Below are 17666 nucleotides of genomic sequence, written 5' to 3'. Positions count from 1 at the left end.
CACTAAATCCAAATTCCCTGTAGCATCACTGCTGTCTGTGAACCCAAGTTGATGCAAGCCAAAATGTTCTGCAGTGTCCAGGAAGTTACCCAGGAGATGGGTCAGAACCAGAAGCACTCCTCCTGCATCCGCAGGCGATTGTGTGGAGGTCAGAGAAGCACCTGTCCCTGCGCAGGTGGCCTGAGACACAGGCCAGAAGCACTTCCCATAAACACTGCGGCTGTGTATGCGCAGTGGTACGAGCAGCTGGACTCCTGTCTGCATCAGGAGGAAGACTACTACAGCTGAGCTTTGCCTTTCAGAGGAGAGGCACGGGGGGGGCGATAGAGAGGGGGAGGGGGAAAGATGGAGACATACAGAGAGACAGAAAGAAAGATGAAGAGAGGGAGACATAGAGAGAAAGACAGAGATTTGAACTGACATTGTTTACCCTGTTCTAAACAAAGCACAGAAAAAAGTACTATTTACATATAACAGAAAAAATAAAAAGCCAAACCTAACCAAAACCATAAAAGAACCACAAATAAAAGAGAAACAGAGAGGCAGAGATGGGGGTGGAGGACATAAGGTAAGCAGGGAGAGGAATTGATCTGACTGCACTTGCATTGCTGTTAACAGCCCTGCCTCTCACCCTGCTTATCAAATGGGGCTCTTTGCCCTACGAGCAGGCTGTGTCTACTGTCACTGGTTGTCACTGTCACTGAGAGCTGGGAGATAGGCCTGGGGAGCACACACACACACACACTTACACACGCTCACACACACACACTCACACACACACACACAGAGGGAGAGAGAGAGAGAGAGAGAGAGAGAGAGAGAGTCTGCTAGCTTGTGGCACTGATCATGTGATATGGCTGAGGGGAACATCAGCTTTCTCCAACTGAAGGAACTGGGAGAAAAGACCTTTACTGGCAGCATTACTGCATTCATCATCTTCTGCTTTCCCCACGGCAACAGCAGGGAGTGACAGCAGTGACACCTACATGCTCTATACAGAACTATAACCAATGGAGACAAGGAAAGAATGAGCTGGAGGAGAGCTCCTTTCCCCTGAATCCCACCTATTGTGAAACCTTGTGTTCCTGTAACAGAGAAACAGTTTACCAAATGCAGCTTGGTGCAACTGTTCTCTCAGAATGCACTCAGGGATTCCATCAGGACTTTCTCTCTGTCATTCAACAGCTGAGGCAGTACCTGTTCTGGAACAGCTCCAATGGGCCTCCACTTAACCTGAGTGCCGCTACAGGTTACCGATCGGTATCCCACGCCTTACAGCAGTGATGTATGGCATCATGTGCTCACTGCTGGGCAGGTTCTAACAGAGCCATTTATTCATGTTTGAAGTAAAAACAATTTTGTTCAGATTCTGCTTCATCAAACAGTACTGGCTTTATGGACCCACATCAGCTTCTTAAACCTTTGCAATTCCCATTTCCTACCAAGTGAACTTGGGAACAAGGAAACTTGGGCATAGCGATAAGAATACTACAGGCATGATTCACTATCACAAATCATGCTCAGGGAGATTTAACATGAAGCAGTGCTGAATGGTGCTTCAACCCATGAACACTGCCAGAAAACTGAGGGCTTTGTGTCTTATAGGCTGTCAGATATTCAGACGGGTGTAATTAAGATGGAAATTGCATGGTACTGATTCTGCTCTGTGAATAAGGAGTTAACTATTCCTAATCATGTTCATCCATTAACAATAAAACACACATCAGTACCAAGGCCATCCTGGTCAGGTGTTAAGAGGGGTGAGTCAGTCTGTTGACGGTACATTAAACATGGATACCGCTGGTGTGTAATTTTCCTCTCAGATTAGGTCTAAAGGAGTCATTAAAAATCATTATGGATGGAAAAGCAGCACAGAGCCAGCTGTGTGAAAACAAATCAGGAGTATCAGTCTGTTGAGATAATGACGCTGTTCACTCAGACTCTGTTCTGCTGAGTAACACATTGTGGTTATGTCAGTGCACCTGTTCAAACTCTACCTGTCTGACCCTGTGTAAAGAAGGTTCAATGCCAATCCGAGTGGCATCAATAACTATACCTACCCACTCTCTCTGCATTGCACTCAACATTAAAAGAGATGCACAGGGGATGTATGACAGGATAGCATCCTTTGTAGGCTTTGCTACAGGCCCACGCACACCACAGAAACACGGCACAGCAACCTCTGACACTATGAGCCACCCAGGGTCACTCATATATGGCTGATGAAATATTTAAAATGCTATCATAGTCAAAACATATTCTTGTTGGCTACATCCAGAATGATGGACATTCTGCAGCAGATGTTTCAATCTGTAAGATAATTTGTGGAAACAGCGACTAGTTCAGGTGTAAAGGCAGAATTCCCATTTTTAAGAATCATCACTTGATTGTGTTGCTGTTTCTACCACTGTTCCACAAATCCTCCCATGTGACTTCCTTGTGCACTGTGTGAAAAATAGTTGCCATAGGCATGTGTGTGTACTGGAGGTGTACCTCGCCCCACACTCCCATGTGGGTTCTAAGTTTGTCATTTTAGGCAGTGACAAGCTTAGATGTACAACTGGCAGCTACTAAAATGGGTGGAAAAAGGAGAGGAAATATTTAAAAAAAACTTGAAATTAACTGTTACTTTGGCAATGAAAGGATATTCAAAAATAAAATTCTCACAGTTCAAATGTCCTCATGAAACTCAGGTCATGGGCATCAAACATTTTCATGAATTATTAGCAGGCAGCTGAGAGACAGAGAGAGAGGGAGCAGGTGTGTGTTTCTTTCTGAAAGTGATGTCACAAGGGACAACTGGGAACATCCTTGCAGGTTAACAGTTATATTGATACATGGGTGGTCCCAGGCCCCAGCTGCCTGCCCATTGAGAAGTCCAGTGGTGCACACAGCCTGCAGACTGGCCAATCACAGCACTCCAGCAGGAGGGCCTCATGCATATGCTAATAAAACCACCACTCTGCACGCACCTAGCCACTGCAGAGCTAGAGGTCTCTCACACATAAAGCACAGCTTTCACTAAAGAGTTTGCCACACCTTAGCCATGGGGCTGCAGTCAATGCAAAGCTCTCATACTGAAACAAATGTGTGTTAATATATGTTCAAGGAAGGCAAAAGTCAAATTAGGATTATACACTTGAATGCCATGCATTCAGATGACTATTTCCAAATATGTATGCATGCATTTTAATGTATTTTAGAACATATACAATAAATAAAAGGATTTATGACAATGGCTCATTTTGCCATGTACTGAACATATACTCTTTAGGCTACATTTTTAACATACTCATTTCATTGAGTATGCCCTATTCAGATGTTTTAAAAATTTCCTAATGCATTTGAGAACTTTAGAAAAGATTCCCCTTGACCTTTACTGAATGACTTTATCAGAGAAGCCAACAATGATGTGGACACATAACAATCAAATGTAGACCGAGAGACATAAGATGACTATCTCTGTGCTTGGTGGACAAAAAGGGGGAATCCCCAGGGAAAGCCTTAAACCACTGAGTGACAGATAATCACAGAGGCACTTCTGACGTGTATACAGTCACTCATCAGAAGATGAGAGATGTGCTCAGTCAAAGAAAGCTGTGCCCTCACAAGGAGTCCACCTACTCAAGTCCCCGTTTCACCAGTTGGGCAGCATTTCCTAAACATTGCAACAACTCCACTGCAACATTACAGAAAAGAATTTTGGGGAGTGTGAAGGAGAACCTTCACCTTTCCCCCAGAACTGCCTGTTCCTTTGTCACTTTGTTGAATGTGTAAGGATTGTTGCCTTTCCATTTCCAGCCTTGTAAACAGCTGAGCTCATTGATCAATTTCATTCTGTACAGGTTAATTGTTAACTGTCACTGTAAATTTTGTCAATGTGTAATTTGCTTGTGGAAAACCAGCCCACCGGTTAACAAGCCCCATCTGCTTATTTAGGGGCATATTAAATACAGGTGTGTGGCTGAAGAGCAAGGAGGCTCATTTTTTTCTAGCTAACCATGTGTATAGGCTAGGTAGGTCAGTCAGTCAGTCGGTTGGTTGGTCGGTCCGTCCATTGGTTGGTTTGTTTGTTTGCTTTTAAAATAAATTATTGCTTTTTTAATGTTTGCTTTTCTGTTCTTTTTGTGAGAAATGTCAGCCAGATTCTCCATAGAGGGTTTACTGCAAGGCACTGGGCATTTCCTGCTTTTACATGAATCAAGAGAAGACTAAGCCCTGTTTTTGACCCCTCAGCTAAAAGCAGATGCTTTTAATTTAATCTACATGTGTTATGCCATATCAGTCAAGTAGAACCATTCAGCAAATATACTATGAGTATCACTATTACTACTACTCCTAACAGTAACGTGGTTTGAGAAAACTGTCTTGGTCCAGCTATGGGATGCCTCGGTGGAGTACCGACTGGAACACAACCAATATCATTGCTTGATCATACAGCAGCCCGCACAGCTGCAGTCATGGAGGGATCAATGCACTGCCGCTCATTGCGTGACTCTTGCTTTCACAGAGGGAGGTACAGGGAGATTGTGCAATGTGAAGGAAAGAGGAAGACTGGTTAGCAAAGAGCAACAGGCTTCAGCCAGGGCCAGCAAGCCTCATCTACGTCAGCTCTACCTCAGCCTCATTTCTTACAACCTCAGAACCATACGGAATTGTAGCCTTGCCATGCCAGGCAATCTCAATCAAACCCTGACCACCACAGACCTCTCTGTTGCTCTGAGCACAAGACCCTGTGTTGTACTCTTGAGGCAGTGACTCATGCAGTGATCTCACACCATGGAGTATAACTGTGATCATGGTCAACCACAGCAACACCAGGCTTTCTTACACACCACAACACTCTACCCTGCAGCAGCAAAACTGACCAGACAGAGCATGGGGAGGCCCCTCTTCGCTCAGAAATGACACAGAATAAAACTAACCTGACAAATTAAGATGGGACTCCTGATCCTGTGGATAACTCTGCAGCTACACTATCCAATCTGACACTCCACAGAGGTCACAGTGCTGAATAGGGCTGAAGTATGGACTGGCAAGGTGATCCACAGTTAGTGGAACAAAGCTGGTCTCAGTGATCCACTCAGCCAATGAGAGGAGTAGGGTGAGAAGGCTGAGGCTACGAGGAGACCACACTGCTTGGCTGGCTACTTTGCACCCTGAACTGTGCAGCTGGAGTGGCTAAGGTGGGCGGGGGGTGGGAGGAAGAGGCAGCAAGCCAACATCTGGAGTGCAGAGACTTAACTTACACAGGCAATGATAGAGGCACAACTAAAAACAACAACATTAAGCAAAACGTGCAGCCGCCAGATCTGCAAGGGAGTCAGGAATGGACACTGAACCCCTAAGAGGCCTCGGCATGCTTACTGGCCCAGACACAACAATGCCTTGTTTCCCTGACTCTCTACTAAATCCAAGGCACAACCCACATCAGCTCTGGGTGCTAGAAGTGCTCCTCAACTGAGTCCAGATGGAAATTGCTGTAGGTTGTCAGGGCTTCTGTACCAATGGACAAGTTTCAGTTTAAGAAAAGAAGTCACATCCTGTTAAAGTCAATGGTGTTTTCCAAGCATTCTTGCTGTAGCAATGAGATTTTCTCCTTGCTACATTTAAACTCAGCCTGGCTTAATCTCTGTCACCCTGCTTAGCTGTGTCTTTCCTACTGGAACAGTAATCTGCCAGTACACATGGACCAACCCATAAACCCTTGCTGAAATTAAGTGACATGATTTTGAGAGAAAGACACAAGAGAGGGGTGTGGACATGCTGCCATGACACCGGAAAACATGTTTCCCTGGTGATGCTGAGCAAACATGAAACTGTTAGGCCCTCAAGCCAATGGCAAAATGCTCACACACCTTTGCCCTGTGATGGAAGCCCTGTATTTCAACCAGACGATTGGTGTTCTTGGGTTTAGAGAAAACTAAACTGACTGGAATATGGACTATAGAGCTGGTCACACACCCTTGTTGCCAGGCCATAGTGTACATGCATAAAAATGCACAACATTTAATTCTAAACTGTAATTTGCTGTCACATTATTAATGAGAATTTTACACTTATAGTGACTCAGTGACCCTGAGTGTACAAATGACAGTGATTATGTAAAAGTTAATAATGCATGTTCTTGTAGAGAAAAGGGGATGCAAAGAAAGAAAATTATTGTAAAAAGAAATGCCAGTGCTCCAATGCGAATGCTAGCAATTGAAACCTTGAAAAGTTGCTCTTTGCTCGCACTGTTGCTTGTTTAAAATGAACGGTTACACTTATGTTCCATTATGATGGAAGTCGCTCTGGATAAGAGTGTCTGCTAAATGCATGTAATGTAACGTGATGTAACATAATGAACCTGACTGATGCACTAACTGTAAGTCGCTTTGGTTTAAAAGCGTCTGCGAAAGGCCAAATTGTAAACTGATTGTAAATTCTAAAATGCATAGTAACAACAATAATTCATTTTCATGTAGTTGTATTTAAATTGTTCAATAATTTTAACAAGCATAAATCATTGGATCAAACATTGTACTTAGGTGTTAGATTAATTTTTTTCTTATTGCATCTCACCCTCTCTCACTTGCTTAATTCTGTGTATGTATGGCCTGTTGTTGCATCTCAATGGTAACATTGGGGTGATTTTTTCTGCACATGAAGACAAGGAGTGGTTGGTCTTTCATAACAAATACGAATATAACTGGAAACACTCCTGGTACACACTTTTGGGCTCCAGAACAGCCTGGTACTATTGTTAATTCAACAAATCAACACATCTCTACTCTGTTTTGGCTCTGACATGTCACACAAAGCATCTGGCCCAATCAGAGTTGAATGCATTGAGGGCTGATGAAGTAAAAGAATTATGCCCAAGGCATCCCTAACGCACAGTCACTCAATGAACCTCACCTGAAACAACAGACTGAATCAGAGCAGGAACAGAGTGAACACTGTGTGCTGTTCCATCTGTGTTCCAGGCTACTGGCAGGGACACATTCCTTGAAGACAACAGAAGGCGGAGCTGTGATCTGAACATTTTGCCATTGGCTCAAGGGCCTAACTAACAAGTTTTATGTGCATCACCGGGGAAATGGCAGGGGCGGCAGTGTAGCATAGTGGTTAAAGAGCAGGACTTGTAACCGAAAGGTTGCCGGTTTGATCCCCGCTGGGGCACTGCTGCTGTACCCTTGGGCAAGGTACTTAACCCACAATTGCCTCAGTATCCAGCTGTATAAACGGATAACATTGTAAAGAACGGTAACCTATAAGAACGGTAAGTCGCTTTGGATAAAAGCGTCTGCCAAGTGAATAAATGTAAATGAAACATGTTTCTCAGCATCATGGCAGCATGTCCACACCCTTTTCCAGAGCTATGCATGGAATGGCATGGAGGTGGAGGAGTCCCTACTGCTGTTGCTCCTCTTGACCAGCAAGTATCACACAAATTCCCATCATGCATTCTTCTGACCAGAATGTGTCACACTGGGAAAAGAGCCAAAATCTCAGAGTCAGAGAGAAATGCACAGTGAGGATCCTACAGAGTTAACTCTGGGGTTCCAGAGTTATTTTCTCTCCTTAACTAAGGTACAGAAAGCACCTACACCTACCAGTCCCATGTAATACCAACCTGTATTAATTCTGCTTTTTTTGCCAGCCCCCATTTAATGACCCTCAACTACCAGTGGCTGCTACTGGCAAACTCTGTAAGACTTTCTCCACCCTGAACCTATGACAGAACAACTTCAATATATCAAAAGCCAATTCATATCCAAACTAATTTAATGATTAAGCACAACAGATGCCTTGAAGCAGCAAGTTAATTTGTATGACCTTTGCCGTTTGCACATTTCTTAAGATATGGGCTTATGAGGTTTAAATAATTAGTCAAGTAAAATACGATGGTCAGTCTTCCTCCATGACTATTGAAAATGTAGATATTTTTCTTGAGCTGTGTTTTTAATGAGCTCAACAGCCCCTTTTTCTAATTTTCAGAACAGAACTGAAAATCATCTGTATTTTGGCTCAGAACAGAGGAATCAGTCTAGACAGTGTAATGACCCTCCTTCACTGAGCAACTCCCTCAGCAAAGAGTGGCAGTGACGATGTTGAATCAACGAGGGCCAGCAAGCCACTGTAGCCATTGAACAGCGCATGCCAGTTTGGTTCCAGTTTATCTCTTTGTCCATGACAATCATTTTAGTTAACTTAAGTATGTTCTTAAAAGCAGATTTAACATCATGATACAGGGCAAGATTTTTTTTTTATTTTATTGTATTATTTTGGTGACATGCAGTTAGTTACCTTCGAGGAAAAGGGGCAGTGGTTCATAACTACTAATGACATCTCATGGGGACAGCAGCTCTGCTATTTGTATCTGTGCTCAAGGCTTGCACATGTATACACAAAGAAAAGTACAAACTGTACATTGAAACTCCCCTGATGACACATTGCTGTTGTTATGAATACACATATAACAATTGTCATATTGTTGATTATGTTCACAGTGTAGTCTCCAGTGTAATGCATAAGTCGGTAATGGTTTTTGTAATAGGAAAGGAATCTGGCCTCTCAGAAAATCTCATTCTACCTTTACCAGTTCATCTTGTTTGGTGAGTAAAGGAAACAGCATTTTTACAGACCTCTAAGCATGTAAATATGTCTGTTATTGTAATAGTGGGCCTCCTGTGACAACTCTGTCTACATTAGCTGATAGCATAAACTGCCAACAGCTGCCAGCCCATGCTTTCATTTGCTTTTGACAATACAGTAGAGACACAGCTGTTTTTTATGACTTTCAAGAAAACAACAGAGCTGATTTTTAGAGAACTGTAATGCTGTCTAATGCTGCACTTTTGTAGCCAAAAACTTTGACAAATTAAAATGTGAAATTCACTGCTCTGTATTTTCTGTTAACACAGTACCAATGGACAGTTAGTTAGCATTGCTCATTTAATAGGCACCTGAAGTTCCTTAGAAATTTCCCTCAGACCTTTTGTATGGTCTCTCTTTCTGCGGTCATGACATGACTCAGCAGCGCTGATGTCAAACATTCTTGCTCCTGCCACAGCTCAAGTTTCTCCACATGAGCTGGCTTTGTATTTGCTGTGGGACTCTGTTACCTTCCTGGTGGTGTTTGTTTTGATTTGTTTTCCATTTGCTCTCAGTTCCTGCAGACTCCAACTCTGATATCACAATTCTGAGCCGTGAAGTCTAAATTTCACTACGATCACAATGACGTGGCCTTGCTGTAGCAAAACTAGTCAGTATAAGCTTTATATGACTGGCAAATGACGGTAGACAGAAGAAGAATTCAAGCACTGATCTATTGAAATCATTCCATTAAATATCTCCTTTGACACTTCTACTCTCTGCAGATGACAGCTATTATCAAACTAGGAACCAGAGAGAACCAATCTATTTCTGCTTCTTTCAGACATGCTTTCAAAGTGCATTCATAACTGTAGGGAGGATATTTTCCCCCACTCTGATCTACGGATGGCTAGAGGGTGGGCACCAATCTAAGCCTAGCTCCTTGCTTGGCACAACACCCCCAAAATCAGTGTGTCTAGCTGGACACTCCACACTGAACACTGAGGGAGGACTCATCTGTCTAGCACACACATGTTCCATACACAGATTAACACCAATATGAACAAAGTTTGCTTCCTGTCCAGCTCCAGGTCTGACTACATCACATACACCACCAGCCCCAACACTGACTTCCTGGAGCAAGCTAAAGTGGCAAAATGACATCATCCTGTTTTTTTGGAGGCCAGCTGGAGCACACTCAGGGGAGCACCTCACATCTCACATCAGTGGTGGCCCCAAGCTTCCTTTTGTTCCCCATACTTCCTGTACCCCCCCCCCCCCCTTACCCCACCTCCAGAACAATACAACAATCATCTAGCTCTGAGAAACTGCATGGGAGACCCAGACTCAAACAAGTGTTCTGAACATGAATGCTAACTGATGCCACCTCACCCTACTAAAGCCTCCCTCACAGACAGCATTTTTACCTGTGCTGTTTGATCTGGGTTCATTTGTTCAATGGGTACTCTGCAGCAGCCCAGTCTCTTTTGGGTTTTTGTCCACTTAGCCTATTTATTAGCCAATGAATTCATCTGCTCCATAAGTTATACCAGAATATTTTCCCAAGACGGTTGCCTGCCCATCATACAGTCTATCATATAAAACAATCTAGTTTCATCAATATGTAGTCACCTTTGTCCAGAAGGAGCATTTCAAGTTGTTTCATGATTACACTTTGCTTATCTTTTCAATAAGATCACCGAATGAACTTTACCTGGAAAGTAGGCATGACTGTGCCTAACTGTCAAAATATTTGGTGTGGGACATTCCATGCTGAATGATATCAGGAAATCAAGGTCAGTAATCTTTAAGTCTTAAATGACTACTGAAGTTTACCAGAAGAAACTAAACCACAAGAAAATATGCTCTTAAAATCTGCAGGCAGTTTACTGTCAGTAACAGTTTACTACGAGTTACTGCCACTATGAAAAGCACAATATCTCCTTTGTGGTTTTTAAAATCAATGTTGGTATAATGGCAGATCCTTTATTGTATTTATTTCAATGTTGGTATTTTTATCATCTGAAAAGTACATTCTCAACGCTTGATAAGATTTGTGAGTTACTTTGCTACGATTAAAATTTAGTGGCCACGCTACGTATTGGTGCATGGGTGCTAGCTCGCTACCGTTCGGTGCGTGTCCAAAATAAAAGAAATTTCGGAATGACCAACACTGGCAAACTGCATTGAGACCGCCTTTCAGTGAGCGGCAGCTCTGCCTTGTTTCTGTAAACACAGCGAGGTGCCAGCTCTAGTGCCTAGCTGGTTACCACCGTTGTCGACAGCGTATGTAGCCCCGTCAACGATAGGATCGCTTGTACCACTTTTTCTTTTTTGCTTTGAGTTCACCAAAGTGCTATGGGGAACATCACTGCCCTCCAAACACATGGAAGAGATTTAATAAATCTCAACAACCCATTCCAACGGTAAATGCGAATAACGCGAAACCTTTACATAAATGACAGTTTATCGATTAAAAATATATTCACACCAACCGGTTTCCTTATTGTGGCCGTAAATGAAATATGCTACTTTTTCATGAATACTTACAAAAGCGTTAGTTCTTTGTATTCGTTAAGAAATCAATAACATTAACTAATTGCAGCGTTTTGTTACCATAAAATCTGGCATTTGTGACAAAGGATATTACTAGGTTTTCTTCCATAAACCTGATTAGTCATACAATTCAGCATAACTCAGACCACAAATAAAAAACGTTTTTTTTTTTTTCATAAATACGGCTAATCCATGAGCTACCAATAGCTGCATTTTCACTTACCGGACAGCTCGTCTGGTTCTAGCCCAGTTTCGGTGTCGAGCCCGCAGATGACGAAGTAATCTGCGAATCGGCAGGAGTTCGAGCTAAAGCCGGTGGTCATTTTAAGGCTGGTCCGGTGGTGCCCTTTTCCTCGTCGTTTCAGCTGAGCGCATTTCAAGTGTTCTAAGAGTCATATCGCGCTGCCATCCTGTATGCACTATTAAAACCCTTCAACCCGAACATCATGAAGCTCAGAGAAACTGCATTGCATTATGGGCCATCTCACACAGCTGTTTTCATCTGCCAGAGAACCTCCTCGGACCAAAAGGCAACCGGCTCTCAACGCCACTGCGCCTGCGCAACGAGTCAACGAAGTGATTACGTGCTGTTCTAACTCTTCAACTGCAATGATGCGCTCGTCAAACTCAAGCAAAAGGTAGCGTCATATGATACACGACAAAGCTCCCTTCCACTATACTTGGAACAAATGATCGGCCCAAAGTCTCAAAGCAGGTGAAGAAGTGTTGTTAAAGACACGAAAAATATCTAGTTACCTAAAAATACTGTTAACTAACAAAAGATCTATTTAAACTATTATATTTATAACTATTAATAACTTTATCTATTTAAACCTGTAAATTGACTGTTAAAATATTTATGATATACATACAGCATGACGAAAGGTTATTCGTGTGCTACGATAACTAAATAAATTAACTATCTAGTTTTGAGACAACAGCTGGATTAAAATATAAATAACCTACACCACTTAACATTGCAATGCGCAATTTGGGGCTAAAAGACAAAGAAGATTAGATTAATAAAACGAAGCAGCCGGCTGCCTATATTAACCTCATTGGTCGAGTTTTAGTGCAGCAGTTGTACAGCGTTTAAAACTTTGTTTACTTGAACTCTAGATGTGACACGTGCCTTTTAGTCAACATTCACTACAATGCTTACATGGATGACTAATGACACTAATGACAAGACAATTCGTCTTGCCATGTAACAATTGAGTCTAACTGGTCTGACTTTTCCCCCACATATTTGATTTTACCATGAACGTGAATGTAGCAAAATTAAAAAGAAACAAACGAATGTAGCTGACATGGTATTATGTTGACATGATAGAGTACATTGTACACTGAACATGGAACGCCCTCTTGTGGCTACATTGAAGAGGTTAACATCTTCAATCGTACATCACGAACGCACTTTTTCCTTTCATCAACGAATTTTTTTAAACCCCTTGGAATACAAATTCAAAGCCAATAACTTAAACTTTATATGTAGTTTATTATCAATATATACATAATAAATATATGAATAAAACATTTTCATGGTGTTTGAAAAAGATGAAATAATGGCATTTATAAGTACAGATCATGCTGGAATACATTTTCTTTTCATGTGAACCATTTAACACTGTGGTTGCAAGAAAGCCTATCCAATGCATGATCACACATGCAGTGATCAGCTGGAACAGAATGGAAGATGATTTGATCCCGTTTCACTTGACATTTCAAAATGTGGGAAAATTGAATAGAAGATAGAATACCAGAGTACCATTTGAATATTGCAGTCATTCAGAGGTACTGAAAAGAGCTGCTAGTCTGGCAGTCTAGCAACAATGGAAAAATTAGATCAATAAACCATTACTATCATAAAATGACTGGATGACTATAAAATCTAATCTGACTGAGATGGCCCTGTGCAGAAAGGAAGATCATATTCAGAGTACAAGGAGAAGGAATGCATTAAGGTACTGACCACATACTGTCTTGAGTTGAGTGACACAATTCATAACCAGAGAAGACAGCTACAAGGGCATGTAACCCAAAAGATGCATTCTCTTTCACATGCACACATATAAAAGGCCTCGCTTAAGACATTCGGTGTGATGTCTGAGCTTCTGCCCACAGCACTTATAACATTCTCCCTCAATGGCAAATGTTATATTTAAATGGACAAGGTCAACAGATGGACATTACTGGCCACATGTACACCCTGTTCACCACCATCATTCATACAGGATATTTACTCGCAGCTACCCCATAAAATTCTCATGTTTTGCCAGGAGTACATAAATGCAATAGCACTGCTACAATGTTACAGTGTTAATGTCATCTTTGTGCTTTAGTAGGGGTTTGCCGAGTCTTGGGCTTCAAAAACAAAGCACAGAAATACAATTAGGTCCATAAGTATTTGGACAGTAACACAATTTTCATGATTTTGACTCTGTACACCACCACAATCGATTTGAAATGAAGCAATCAAGATGTGATTGAAGTGTAGACCGTCAGCTTAAATTCAAGGGGTTTAACAAAAATATCATAAAAACCATTACAGCAATATTTATACATAGTCCCTCCATTTCAGGGGCTCAAAAGTAATTGGACAATTGACTGAGAAGCTGTTTCATAGCCAGGTGTGGGCTGTTTCCTCATTATTTCATTAACAATTAAGCAGTTAAAAGGTCTGTAGTTGATTCCAAATGTGGAATTTGCATTTGGAAGCTGTTGCTGTGAACTCTCAATATGAGATCCAAAGAGCTGTCAATGCAAGTAAAGCAGGCCATCATTAGGCTGAAAACACAAAACAAACCCATCAGAGAGATAGCAGAAACATTAGGAGTGGCCAAATTAACAATTTGCTACATTCTTAAAAAGAAGGAACGGACTGGTGAGCTCAGCAACACCAAAAGGTCTAGACAACCACGGAAGACAACTGTGATGGACGATCACAAAATTCTTTCCTTGGTGAGGAAAAACCCCTTCACAACATCTAGCCAAGTCAAGAATACTCTCCAGGAGGTAGGTGTATCATTGTCAAAGTCTACAATCAAGAGAAGACTTCATGAAAGTAAATACAGAGGGTTTTATATAAACCACTGGTAAGCCTCAAGAATGGGAAGGCCAGATTAGTCTTTGCCAGAAAACATATAAAGCCTGCCTAGTTCTGGAACAATATTCTTTTGACAGATGAAACTGAGATCAAACTGTACCAGAATGAGGGGAAGAGAAGAGTATGGAGAACGGAAGACACAGCTCATGATCCAAAGCATACCACATCATCTGTGAAAAATGGTGGAGGTAGTGTTATGACATGGACATGTATGGCTGCCAATGGAACTGGGTCACTAGTGCTTATTGATGATATGACTGCTGACGGAAGCAGCAGGATGAATTCTGAAGTGTATAGGGCTATACTATCTGCTCAGATTTAGCCAAATGCTGCAAAACTGATGGGACGGCACTTCACAGTACAGATGGACAATGACCCAAAACATACTGCAAAAGCAACCATAGAGCTTCAAGGCGAAGAATTGGAATATTCTTCAATGGCCGAGTCAGTCACCTGACCTCAACCCAACTGAACACGCACTTCACGTGCTGAAGACAAATCTGAAGGCAGAAAGACCCAAAAACAAGCAGAAACTTAAGACAGCTACTGTAAAGGCCTGGCAAAGCATCACTGGGGAGGAAATCCAGAATTTGGTGATGTCCATGGGTTCCAGATTTCAGGTAGTCATTCAGTGCAAAGTATTTTCAACCAAGTATTAAGAATGTTCATTACATTAATGGTTATGTTAGTTTGTCCAATTACTTTTGAGCCCCTGAAAATGGGAGGACTATGTATAAAAAATGCTATAATTCTTAATGGTTTATATGATATTTTTGTTAATCCCCTTGATTAACAAATCCCCAGTCACATCTTGACTGCTTCATTTCAAATCCATTGTGGTGGTGTACAGTGCCAAAATCATGAACACTGTGTCACTGTCCAAATACTTATGGACCTAAGTGTATTCCAAAGCTACACTTATTGTGAAGCTCTTCCAAGAAACTCTGTTTTAAAGCCATTATATGTAATTTCTTTGTAATGACAGAATCTGTAGTGTCATTTCTAAAAACCTATTCATCAATTAAGACTTTCAAAGGATTTACCCATAACACATAAAAACCCAAGTAATTTCTTATTTCAAGTACCGATAGAAATAACATATTTGAAATTCATATACACATCCCTTGCAGGTTATACTGAGATGGGGAAATCATCCAAAGCCACCAGTTATGCATTCATAAAAACAATTCTGTGAGCTTCCTTGGATATTGCTGGAGGAAAAATTTACCAAAGCTAATCAAAATAATCCATCTTTGCCACTTAAAAATTTCATTTTGGTTTCACACATATGTTCCAGTAACTTCTCATCACATAAGGCAAAACAAATTCAAATCAATAGTAGATTTAAATATTGGACAGAGACTACCATTTCCCAGGAACCCTATCAGGATTGTGTGTATTGTAGCAGTGTTTAAGACCTGACAGCTAGGGAGAAATACATGTAATCCACACTGGATTTGTTGGCAGCATTATGAAGGCCACTGACAGGAGACCCACCCGTATGAAAATCTACTGCATTCGCTTCTTGCACAGTGATCTGGTCTAGTAACGGTGACTAACACACTGCCACAGATGCAACATGTTAACTCCACAGTCACTTAGGATGCAGTCACTGTTTTCAACAGTCCTGTCCTGTACAAAATGGGAATCTGGTCATCAAGAGTTCATTGTCAACAATTCATTCTTTCAGTTCTATGAAATGTCTTGTCAAGGAACGCAGGCTAAGCCCTACAGCCTAGGTTCAAAACTGGCCCTGTTATTTGCTGACAATGGCTGGGACAGCAGGGGAACAAAATAGCTTGGTTTCAAGGTCAGGTGGTGAGATTGTCCAGGGTCCAGGGGTCTCCTCATCTCACCACTGTCAAGCACCTTGCACTGCGCCATGTGCCTGTGAGTTGCACCGATGTTGTCAGTGCAGTAGAGCCTATTCTCCAATGTCCACCCACATCACTATAGTGCACTGTGTGAGCTGTAGTGAGAAAAGTAGCCACTGGCTGTGTGGGACTACATCAGAGCAGGGTACAAAAATTAACACCAGCCAGTCCGCTAATGTGGATTTATTTTCTCTTTGGCAGGTTAAAGTTGCAGGGTCACTAGCTACTCTGGCGGTGCTTTACGTTTTGAAGAAAAAAAAAAAAAAATCATGGCATGCTGTTATTCAAAGAATACTTGTAAAATGTGTGATGTCCAAATACATGCCGTTTCAGTCTGGTTCCATTTTTACTGTAAGTCAACGGCAGGACCCACATGGTTTGCCAGTTACGAACTCTCATGCTGGTCATTCCTGTGCAATCCCTGACTGCTCAATCACAAGATACACAGGAAAATGTGATGCAAATGATTCTACCACGGGAAGATTCAGCTTTATTTGACAACTAGGTAGTTTTGGTCTGTAGGTTGAGTGTAGTGTAGTTATCATTTACTTTGGCTGTCACATCACATATTTTGATAGCCAGCTCTACTTTTGATTGAAAAAATGTAGATGCACTAACTACACACAGTGAACAGACAGGACAAAAAGAAATACCATGTTCCAAATGGTACATGCCACTGGACCAGAGGGAGACCTCTGTCTGATTTTGAGTTGAGTTTAAATAAAGAAACAATGAGTTAAAGTTTGATTCCAACTTCATTGATTTTTTTGTGTACTTAGTTTAAATAATGTCTGGCTAGCTAAGTTGGTAACTAATACTAACAATAAAAAAGCATTACTGGTTTAGCTATGGTGGTTTGGCTATCAGCTTTAGCTTTATCTTTCTGACTATCGGTGTTAACTGATAATATGATACGATTGCTACCATACAGATGTGTGCCTCGCAGGATCCAGTTCAAATGTAGCTTGCATCGCAATAAATTATTTTGACTGGTGAAAAATCTGACTGGCTGGTGGACCAAAAGGTTAATTTAAGACCCTGTCAGAGGATTGCGTTTATCTAGCCTCAGCTCTCCTGCTTAGTTTTGAGACTAGTTTTGGTACTGTACAATTTCAAAAACAGGCTTTCAGAAAGGGGAAAAAGCATAAAAAGTCTTGCCAACAGCATAGAATGATAATCAAATCTTGGATGACTGTCACACAGTGGGCAGTTCTCAGTGGCTAACTTGTCCAATAGGATGTGGTGGTGGTATACATATATACATCTTTGATGCTTTCATTAAATGTAATGCTGCTACCAATAAAGGCCCAACTGTAGGGGAAGGTGGGAACTACACCAATATTTCATGGAGAAATTAATGTTTTTACTTTCTGTCTTCCCCTTTTACCAATGTGTCATACAATCTGAGGCACATTCTTCATAGAGCGAGAGTCCACTCGCTTCAGAGAAACAGAACAAAAAAAATTCATCTAATTGGAAAGATATTGCTTGAGTGGCACACAGTAAGCCTTCACACTTGTTTGTGTGTCATTCAGACTGAATAAATATCA

At 41.5% G+C, this 17666-nt stretch overlaps 1 protein-coding gene across 4 annotated transcripts in view; it reads right to left on the bottom strand.

Annotated features, from left to right (window-relative positions):
* Nucleotides 1-11644, bottom strand: part of LOC118781962 (DENN domain-containing protein 5A-like) — a 44639-nt gene extending 32995 nt beyond the window's left edge. For all 4 annotated transcript variants that reach the window (XM_036535133.1, XM_036535135.1, XM_036535134.1 and 1 more), the window contains exon 1: nt 11360-11644. In XM_036535133.1, coding sequence (XP_036391026.1) covers nt 11360-11459 — 100 coding nt within the window. In that variant the 5' untranslated portion in view covers nt 11460-11644. The remainder of the gene's footprint in view (nt 1-11359) is intronic.
* Nucleotides 11645-17666: the final 6022 nt, after the last annotated feature.

The sequence above is a fragment of the Megalops cyprinoides genome, chromosome 8 (genome assembly GCF_013368585.1).
Source record: "Megalops cyprinoides isolate fMegCyp1 chromosome 8, fMegCyp1.pri, whole genome shotgun sequence".
NCBI classification, from domain to species: domain Eukaryota; kingdom Metazoa; phylum Chordata; class Actinopteri; order Elopiformes; family Megalopidae; genus Megalops; species Megalops cyprinoides.
The sequence above is the reverse complement of the archived record's forward strand: the minus strand, read 5'-3'. Positions and strand labels throughout refer to the sequence as shown.